This window comes from Orussus abietinus, unplaced genomic scaffold (assembly GCF_000612105.2).
Source record: "Orussus abietinus isolate OABI.00-Male unplaced genomic scaffold, Oabi_2.0 scaffold738, whole genome shotgun sequence".
In the NCBI taxonomy this organism is placed as follows: Eukaryota; Metazoa; Arthropoda; class Insecta; order Hymenoptera; family Orussidae; genus Orussus; species Orussus abietinus.
This window is the reverse complement of record NW_019394893.1, coordinates 1-10,743: the sequence shown is the minus strand read 5'-3', so window position 1 is coordinate 10,743 and position 10,743 is coordinate 1. Positions and strand designations below refer to the sequence as shown.

Below are 10,743 nucleotides of genomic sequence, written 5' to 3'. Positions count from 1 at the left end.
ATATCTGATCATTACGTGGACGTTCGAGGTAAGACCTTATTAGGCAAAACCCGAATTTTCCCCTCGGCCTCGCATCCCCTCGGCCGCCACGTAACAAATTGTTTCCGGTCAATTATTTTTCCGAAGAATTGTACTCGATGAATTATGTTTTCAAGGAATTGCTGTTCGATGGATGGTTTTGATGAATTGTATTTTATTAACTTTCCGCAAACGCTTTCACATAGATACAATTGTTTTTACTAAAACATTAACATAGGACTATAAATCTCGAAAAATGTAGGGTGTTCTTATAAATACAGGATATAAGAGCATCTTGCACTGTCTTGCAATATTGTATTATATAAAATAACATTTCCTTCTCCAGTAAGCGTATTTCCTAATATACATTTCAACTTTTGTTACAGAATTTTTTGGTAATGGCAGTTCAAGGCACCCCCGAATCAGATGGAGGAAGTTTCGAGTGTTTCCAGAATTATACAGCTCCGGAAGTTTTCGTTCAAGGACTTGCTGGTATTGTTGATCAGCAAGATGTGGAGTCAATGATTCGTGCGCAGAAACAGATGTATGATTTATTTTTTGATCACAATTATTTACATATTCTTATAATATAGTCAAGTATAATATGCCTTTAACGCTAGAGCTACCGACGGCTTATATGTACATAATTATTCCGGATGGATCAAAATAACTGGTTTCTGGAAAGAACAAGTCATTTCAGAAAAATCCTGCATTTTTTTATATTTTTCGATTTTATTTAACTAAAACTGAAAACATATTGTTCCGGAAGTAGGTCCTGCACATACTTCAACTGACATTTTCAAGGCTAAAGACAAATTTTTGTCTGTACTGGACCAAGACCCGCAGAGAATTGAATGAATATAAACGTGAAACATTTCTAAGATGTATTACATGAAACATTTCTAAAATGTTTGTATTATTTTGTCGTAACCTAAATAGAACCCCAGAGGGATGGAGAGAGGGGAAGAGACAGGGGGAGAGAGGGAGATGGGGAGGGAGGAGAGACGAGAGAGAGAAGAGTTGAGTAGGGTTTTATGGTTAGTCTTTACTTTATTAAACTGAGATTCTTAACCTAATTACTTAACCTAAATGGGCTACCTGCTGGTATGCGCGGGCGCTTCGCGGTTGAGACGGCGGAGCCTCGTGGCGGCGAGCTTCCTTGGCAGGCCGGTTCCGGAGGCGGGGGGCCGGCGGTTCATGGTGGACGGGGTATGCTGAGTACACGGGTGGGCATGCACGTAGCGCAAGAATGGCGAAGGTGTCGAACTCTCGAGGACTCTTGATTACGCATCTTCTACTTCGGCACGAGGTCGAGGCGGAAGTTTCTTCGCGGGCCTCTTTTCCACCCAGTCTTCGGCGCTCTCCAGCGTCGACCGGGCGCGCCGGCACGGCGGCTCTGGGGCTTGGTGGTGCTACTGACATCGTGGTGCGCTGTTCGAATCCGTGACGGGGCCACCCATCACATTGTAGCTTCGTCTCTAACTATATCAGATTTGTGTGGGTTTGCTTCACGGTAACATTTTGTGCAATGTGCTTCCGTGACACTTTAACTAAGGGGAAACGCCGCCATGCCGCCACGTTCTTCCAGTATAGGTGCAGGTGAATGTTGCAAAAAAATTCGTCCGCCTTCGGACTCCTTTATTGTCCGTACACTCATGCTTCGCTTAACCTAAGAGAGCTACGTTACAATTGTATACGGAGACCCGGGAGGAGGGCTGACGCTTTGTATCTAGGGGGTAGGTAGCACCCAGAGGGAGTCGAACCACCCCTCCTGCCTAACCAATTCCCGCTCTTTCTGATGCGAGGGGTCTTGCGACGGTTGTAGTCCTGGTAAAGGTCCTGAAGGCGGCGTACGTCCCCATGAGGACCCTGATGGGGATAACAGCCAGGTCCCTAACACCGATGATTGCTCGTTGGCGCAGGTCCTCGGCTGACTCCTACTCCAAATTCCCCTCTAGCTCAGTGTGACCGGGAGGTGGTCCACCGTCTCAGCTCCGGTGAGACGTCGGATTTCGTCATTGAGCCCAGGGGTGTCAGCGTGGTACCGCCCCTTGATCCCGTTGGCGGTGTCAAGGGGGGCTTGTTCGCTGACCACCTGGGCGTCGATGACCACCGCTTGTGTCCCCAGGTCCGCGACGAGGTCCGGCTTCCTGAATCCGGAGGGGGTCCGGTGATGGGGCTCCTCATGGACCGTGTATCCCTGACGTCGGAGGTTTCTTGCAATGTACTTGGCGACGGCATTGCGCCTGGTTATCCTGACACCGTGTGTCCTGTGACAATGTTGGACGACATGGTTGATCGTCTCCGGATGGAGACATCCCCCACGACACAGTCGCTCCCGCCTCCGTCCACGGGTGGTGCGTGCCAGGATGGGAAGGGCACCTACCCGTGTCTTCACTGCGTGGATGTAATCTCGCCCATGAAGGAGGCGTGTTCCGTCGCCGATCCATCTATATTGTTGCGGGATGGAGGCTAACTCTTTGAGGGCCGCTCCGTCGACCGATGAATGTAGCCGCTCCGCCCACATCGTGTTGAAGTTGTTGGAGGTGATCTGGAGCTGCCCATTGTCCGCCAGTCTTCTCGTACGTCGCAAGACCTCCGCCGTCAGGTAGTTGTCGTCTGGAGCAACGCCCGACATTCGCTATGGTAGGTATCCGTGGAGTCTAGCCAACCTCGTGGTCGGGGCAGCCCATCGGAGGGCGGGGATGCCCAGACCGCCGTCCTACTCTGCCGCGTGGTAGTACCCCACCGGGGTGTCATTGGGCAGGGCCAACCACTTCCTGATGGCGGCGCGGACAATTCGGTCGGCTTTTCGAAGGTCCTCTATGGTGGCTCCCCCCAGGGCGAGATGGTAGTACGTCCTGGGGAGGAGAGCCACTCTAAGCCCGTATATCCTCTGTTGGGACTTGAAGACAGCCTTCGTTAGTCAAGCCAAGAGTGGTCCCAGTGTTTCCACTGGTCTTCTGCTCCTGGCTCCTTCCGATGTGAAGATTACTCCAAGGTACTTCCACTCCTCTGTCTCTTTAGTGGGGGGATTGCACCACCACCAATGCTGAATATACCTGCCGCATCGACTACCGTCTTCTTGCGGTGTCTGTCACCGTGCAGGCTTACTGTCCAGGACTTAGTTGGATTGGTCCGGAGTCCACACTTTGTCAGATGTTCGTGTGTCCAGTCCAGTAAGTGTGGATGGCCTACACAGGTGTTTACCATTATAGCCAGGTCATCGACAAAGGCGGCTACATTGGTGGTGTGCGTTCCGATGGTAGCCCCCACCTCCTCTGGAAGAGAACGGAGGAGACTATCCATCACCAGGTTGAAGAGGAGTTGGTGATAGGGGATCTCCCTGTTTAACTCCTGGTCGGGTGGATGGGTGTTGATCCCCACCTCTCCCCGCAGATGGTCGTCTGATCTTCGTTGTAGGACCTGGTGATGTAGTCTCGTAGGGGGGCAGGGACTCCTGCTGCCCCCATAACCCCCCGAGGGTGTCGCGAGAGACAGAGTCGAATGCCTTGGCGACAAGATGGCAAGATGTAGGACTTGTAACGGTCCCGTCGTAGCGTATCCAGGAGGAGGACGTTGTCCCTGCAGCCATTCACGTGTTGCCGGAAGCCCCTCTGTCGTGGGTCCAGCTCCAGACCCCCAGCCATCCTCATCGACAGGATCTTGTGAAGGACCCTGGCGAGTATGAATGGGATGGAGATCGGGCGGAAATCCCCCAGCAGAGCGGCTCCGTCCTTCTTGGGTATGAAGATCGTTCCAGAGATGGCCAGGTGGTGGGGCAGCCTCCCTCCGACGAGTACTAGGTTGAGGATCCTTACAATGATCTCTCCCGGCACAGCTCTGTACATCCGCGACGTCATCCCATCAGGGCCTGACGCCACGGACACACAAGGCTGGGCCGCCGTAATCTCGGCGAGGGTGACTGGCCCCCAGAGTTCCGGGCGTCGCTCTCCCTGAGGAAGATTCAGGGGGGACCCCGCCGTGGGCCCTGTGAAGACCTCTCTCCAGAACGGCTCCATGACCTCTCGTGGTGGCTGCCGGAACTCCGTCACTCCTTCGAAGATTGCCGTTAGGCATCTGGACCTATTCTTTCGAGGTCCCGGTGCATGGGAGCAAGGCAGCAAACCTCCCATGCTGCGCCTCCCCCCCCCCCCCCCGAGGTTTCGTTGCGCATGTCCGGAAAAATCGGGGAGTTGGGGGATCGTGTAGAGGGGCCTGAGTGCTGCATCAATCCGCAAGAGTGGGGGGTGAACCCCCCCACCCAGCCGGGACTCGAATCCGGACCCCCCAAATAGGGAGGTAGCACTCAGACTACTCGACCACGAGCTGTCTTGGACTGGGCCGCCCCGCACCGCTAGTCACCCAGGGAACGTCGTGATGACGTAACGCCGGGGGTCTAGACGGGGAGTACGAGACAATCTCCGGTATATGCGGTTCCTGTTTTCTCTCGTCAGACACGAAATCGCCTTGCGCAGCCGAACACCTGGGGAACGTCACGCCGAGGGGTAGGTGCACGAATGCGAGACCATCTTTTACCCTGAGGGCGATTGTACATGGATGCCAGTCACCTGGAGTGGCCGGACTCTCAGGGAACGTTGCGATGACGTCAAGCCGGGGGTGGGGGGGAGCATACGCTAGGACACAAGACCGGGCCGCGGACTGTCTCACTGCCGCGTGGAAGGGGAATGGCGCCTTGTCGTCATGCCTCTCATGATGAGCGAGCCGCTTCGTCGAATTTCCTAAAAAGTGACGATGATTGGGAAACCATGGATTGTGGGCTGTCAAAGGTATGCGTCCAGTGTAGATGGTATTGGAAAGACGCCCGATCTCATATAAGATAAGAACCGGGTGTCCGCAACATCAGCGTCGCCTCCATGCTCACGGATAGCTGCGAATCTAGCGTATAGGTATTGCAGACAATACCACGTGAACATTGAAGCACTGACGTGCTTTCCGAAGGCTTTATCTGCGGATATAAGAAACGCATAAGCTTTCTCCACGAGGGGCACGAATCCCTCGCAAGAGACACAGAAGGTATCCGCTCCTCTGAAGGCCGTGAGCCCATCGAAATCGTCGGCCCCGTACTCCTCCCACATCGGATCATTCCTTAGAGATTATTCCTGAAGTGGAAAGTGCCTTGGGCTTAAACTTCTGGGCGGTGGGTTTACTCACCGTGACCTCAGGAGCACTCTTCGTCTCTGGCTTGGTGCTAGACTCTGGAGCTGGAGTATCGGCAGGTTCATTTGCTTCGGGACGCGCATCCTTCTTCGATTTGCGTTCCGTCCACCAGGTTTTTCTTTTTCCGCGTTTCTCGTCAGATTTGCTAGTACCAATCTGTGCTGACATCTTTACCAATTGGTCTTCCGACAGTAAGATGATGGAGTTCTTGATTGTTCGTGTTACCAGTTTTGCCGTGGCTTTGCATAGCGGTGTAGCTTCCAGCCATTTGGAAAATTTGTCCTGCATGGTTAGTATGCAGGTATTGTTGTTACTTAATCTCGGTAGTGGGCCCACCAGGTCTACGCTTACGGTGTGCCATGGGTCGTTCGTTATGTGTGCTAACTTTTGGCCTGGTTTTCTCTGCTGGGAAGCTTTGTACCGTTGGCACAGTTTGCATTCTCTGACGTATGATGCAGCGTCTTGCAGAATTCCGGGCCAGTAGTATAGCTGTGATATGCGGGTTAGGGTCTTGGCGATTCCCAGGTGTCCGGCTGTTGGGTCGTCGTGTGCCTCATGTAAGATTCTTTGCTGATCTTCTGTGGTTGTTTCCAATTTTCGTTTATGCTGGCGTCGTTATAATCGAGTCTGTGCAGTATATGTCGGTAAAGTTGATCGTTTCTTATTTCGTAGTCTGAATGTCTGGTCGGGTCTTCATTTACTCTGCGCCATTGGTTGTTACACCATGTGCAATTCGTGAGTATTGAAGTCACTTCGGTGTTTTGTCTGGATAGCGCATCTGCTATTATGTTTTCGGCTCCTTTTCGGTATTTTATCGTAAAGTCGTACTGTTGGAGTTCTAGGGTCCATCGTGCTAGTCTTCCGGATGGGTTATCGATTTTATTGAGCCACAATAGTGCTTGGTGGTCTGTTATTACCGTGAAGTGATATCCTTCGAGATAGCCTCTTAACTTTCGTATTCCCCATACTGCTGCGAGACATTCTTTTTCGCTGACTGACAAGGGAACATTCTCAAATGTCCGCCTCCGATCTCATTGAGTTTCATATATGTTGAAGAACACAAAAATCTAAGACATACGTGTTTTTTTTATATCTGCAATAGTCCACAATTAAGGGGTGAAACAACCCCCCAAAGTTTAGCGAAAAATCGGTTTTTTAAATATTTTTTGTAGGAGCAGTGGAGGGATTTCGACGAAACTTTGCATAAACGTATTCTCTATAAGAACCGTGACAACACAACATTGTTCAGCAATGTTGCACCTCCTCAAGGAGGTGAACTACCCAATACCGAAAAGGAGCCGAAAACATAATAGCAGATGCACTATCCAGACAAAACACCGAAGTGACTTCAATACTCACGAATTGCACATGGTGTAACAACCAATGGCGCAGAGTAAATGAAGACCCGACCAGACATTCAGACTACGAAATAAGAAACGATCAACTTTACCGACATATACTGCACAGACTCGATTATAACGACGCCAGCATAAACGAAAATTGGAAACAACCACAGAAGATCAGCAAAGAATCTTACATGAGGCACACGACGACCCAACAGCCGGACACCTGGGAATCGCCAAGACCCTAACCCGCATATCACAGCTATACTACTGGCCCGGAATTCTGCAAGACGCTGCATCATACGTCAGAGAATGCAAACTGTGCCAACGGTACAAAGCTTCCCAGCAGAGAAAACCAGGCCAAAAGTTAGCACACATAACGAACGACCCATGGCACACCGTAAGCGTAGACCTGGTGGGCCCACTACCGAGATTAAGTAACAACAATACCTGCATACTAACCATGCAGGACAAATTTTCCAAATGGCTGGAAGCTACACCGCTATGCAAAGCCACGGCAAAACTGGTAACACGCACAATCAAGAACTCCATCATCTTACTGTCGGAAGACCAATTGGTAAAGATGTCAGCACATATGATGATATGAAACTCAATGAGATCGGAGGCGGACACTTGAGAATGTTCCCTTGTTAGCCTTGTGAGAGTGACCTCTCGAGTACGAAGGGTTAACACGTTGAGTGCCACGTCAGTCACTGGTGACTGACACTGAACTTTCCGTTCAGGCCGCGTCAGTCATCGGTGACTGACACTGAACCGTCCGCAGCGCGCGTAGCCTCACCGAGAAGTCGTTATAAAACCGCGTGGCATTCAACGTGTTAAGTATATGATAAGTTCTGAAGACAAGAATGTGATAGCATACGCGAACAGCTTTTACTGCATTGTCATCAAATTGTTTATGCAAAATAGATGTAAAGTCAAAAACGTCTTTCCTGATATCTCTTTCAATATGAACTTTCTTACAAAGTTGTCAAAACGCTTATGTGGTCAAAATTATGTTTTGGATTTAATAAGTACATCTTTACAGCGGCGCCAGTAGTCTGCAATGAGTTAATGTTTCCCGTAACTATATGAATACTATTCAAAGTGAATGTTCATGATAATAAGTAACGTATGACGTTGAGTAGTTCTTGTCGCTAATAATGATTTTTCTTTAGGTTACAGAGGTTCGAGAAAACAAATGAAATGCTGACTAACTGTAACCAATTATCCGTGAGCAGACTAAAAACCGCAAGCTCTGAATTTAAAAAACACACTGTACTCCTAACAGAAATGAAGAAGGATTTGGATTACATTTTCAAAAAAATTCGTGTGATTAAAAATAAATTAAATCAGCATTATCCATATTCATTTAGTAATAAAGAGTAGTTTTGTGGAATGTGACGCTGTACAATTGTTTAAAAAAAATAGATCATTCTTATACTCTAACTTCACGTCTGGTATTGTAATCTTAATATTAATCACTAGTTTATTTTGTAATTGTAAGTAATTTACTAAAATAAATAAATTTATTATAATATAAAAGTTATGTTCCCTCCATCTTCTTTATCACCCTTCTTATTGTTATATTGTATGTATCTTATTGTTATATTATATGTTATATTGCTGTAACATATTATAATGACGCAACTCCGTTGGCCAATAATGCCATGCCTCAATGAAGTCACACCGTAATGAGTTCCGCTTCACAGAAAGTGTTGTCCGAGAAAATTAAATGGCGATAATATTTAGGCACTTACAAGGGAGGTTCCCCAATCCGGAAACTGAAGAAATGTTGAAATTTGGGGGATATTTACAGCGTGTCTAGGTGAGCCGCAATTTTCTTTTTTCGGCGGAAAATCATTTTAAAAAGGCAACTTTTTAATCATCAACTAAAAATTATTCGATTTTCAGTTTTCATTTTATTTCTGTTACGGGGCCGAGGTAATTCAAATTGTGATTACCCAAATCTTGCGTGTAACGATTATTTTAAGTTTGTGAGGAGATTGATCCGAGCGGCTAGATCAATTCCTCTGGTGGGATCTAGGGGAGTGAGGAATAAAAAGGGGTGCGAACGAATGGCTATGTGACTAGTGTATTAAGATTTGCATTTATTCATCCGTAAGGTCTAAATTACAATCAGCTGGGAGGGCACCCGAAGTGCTTTGACCTAATTTCCTCTGGGTTAATATACTTCCGCGTCGCGGCGGTTCGGATGTCGTGATAGCGCGCTTAAGCGGCAGTAGGTTACTGGACGCCGGAGTGCTGATGCGGGAATTCCTTACTGTTTTAATGGCGGTCTATGCATGGTTCTGTCTCGCGATGCTGAGATTCGAGCTCAGCTGTTTGGAGGAAGTTAGGGGGTTCCTAATCTATCCGGTTAACCGGAGTAAGGCATGGATATCGCGATGATGATTAGAATTCGGGTTTGATCGAAGATGAAGGGTTAATAAGTAGACTAGTGTTACGCCCCGTCCTTCTTGATGGTAAAAAGGCGGAAAAGGTTGAAGAGATTACAGGGATATGGGAAAGAAAGGGAAGTAAAGGTTCGGGATACCGTCAGATGGTCCTGGGACCAGTTCGTCTAATCTATTTGCACTAAATTTACTTGGGATTTTGGTTTAGGATTTGACAAGTTGAGAAATTTGCCAATCGAACTGTATGAACGACTGACGATTTGGATTTCGAGTGAACCAATTCGATATGGGCCAAACGGGTTATGAGAAATTGGACTACTAATGTGGAAAAAAGAAAATAATAAGTGGTTTGAATTCCTTAATAAAGCGTTTATTACGGATAGAATAAAACAATAACGATATGATAGATAATGGTTTAAAAAGAAAGATATTAGTGTTATTAAAGGAAAAAAAAAATTGTGTGAGGTTAATTAAATTACAAGTATTACACAAGCTTAGCTAGGGAAATAAAATGTAGGCGTACCTGGATTCGATATAATTCACCAATAGAAGAGACTGATAGACACTTGGCGTATTTGCAAAATGGACTCGTCTGAAGTGAGCTGGAACTGGGAACGAACTGAACTGAACTCGCGCTCTTGAGAATGTAACGCGATTTTTCCTCCATCTGAAAAATCTCGCGCACCTTCGTCGATCCACGCTCTCGCCTCCCTCCCCGTTCTCCGACTATTCAATGGGCGCCAGTTGATTTTTGGGTCCCCGGAACCAACAAACCGGTCTAAGCAGAATCGTAACTCGTAATGGCAAACCTATCACCTAAATTTTATCACGAAACGGAGAGAAGGGCGGCGAGAGAGGACTCGGACGGCATGTCCCGTGTCTCTCAGGAGGCAAGTTGTGGAGAGTTAGGGTCGGGGTCGTAACTGACCTAAGGGAGTAGGTGACGAAAGCTACACTTTAGCGAAAAATGGAAAAAAAGTGGTATATTCTCAGATAATGCCAGATACTCTAGTACATCTCTTTACGCGATCGTACATCGCGGCCGGAAAAGAGGTCCTTCGGTGATCGTCCTCAGATCTCCCTAGGACGCGCAGGTATCCGTAATGCCATGAGCCTCGACGAATAGACGCGAAATTGGGATCCCCGGGACTCTGATGTCGTAAACGGAACGGAACGGTAGCATGTGGAACTCCATACTCACCCTGGAGTTCCCTGGAACGGACGTGAACGTAACCCTAATGTCTCACTGGAGCAATCGACCGGCACCTCTCCCTCGGTCCTCTTCTTCACACATCCACTCGCGGCACTCACTCGGGTCAGACTCCCTTTTCGAATTCCTACGCAACCCGAAAATCCGGACATATTTCTCCCCCTCGACGTACCCGGCGAGTCAGGAGAGGGGACGTTCGGTACCTTGGAGGTCGTGGGGGTTGTCACCGGGTCCCCGGAAAGTGGTAGGGGAATTCGCGAGGCCGATGAGGAATCCGCCGGCGGGCCTCCCCGTGGGACCGACCTTGGTGGTGGAGGACGACCCATCAAAACTAATGCCACGGCTTCCTCGGCAGTGGCTGTGGCCTGTCCACCGCGCGAGGCCTGCAACCCGTATCTCTTGGCGCCTCCGGGCCTCACCAGGTCGATCCTCTCCAAATTGGGGCGCTGGGATCACCAGACCGCTGGCCCTTACCGAAGAAGTTCCTCGGTCGGAGCGCTCCACCCGGTTGGGAGACTCTCAATTGGTCCATGTACCGCTTTCCGGGTGGGCGTCCTCCCGGTGACCTCGCAGAATT

The 10,743-nt window shown here is 48.8% G+C and overlaps 1 protein-coding gene across 1 annotated transcript; it reads left to right on the top strand.

Annotated features, from left to right (window-relative positions):
* Nucleotides 1-404: 404 nt before the first annotated feature.
* On the top strand, nucleotides 405-7,988 carry LOC105702530 (kxDL motif-containing protein CG10681; the record flags this gene model as incomplete). Its single annotated transcript, XM_012430168.1, is given in 2 exon segments — nucleotides 405-562; nucleotides 7,718-7,988. Coding segments are annotated over 2 exon segments (357 nt in total). The 3' UTR covers nucleotides 7,929-7,988.
* Nucleotides 7,989-10,743: the final 2,755 nt, after the last annotated feature.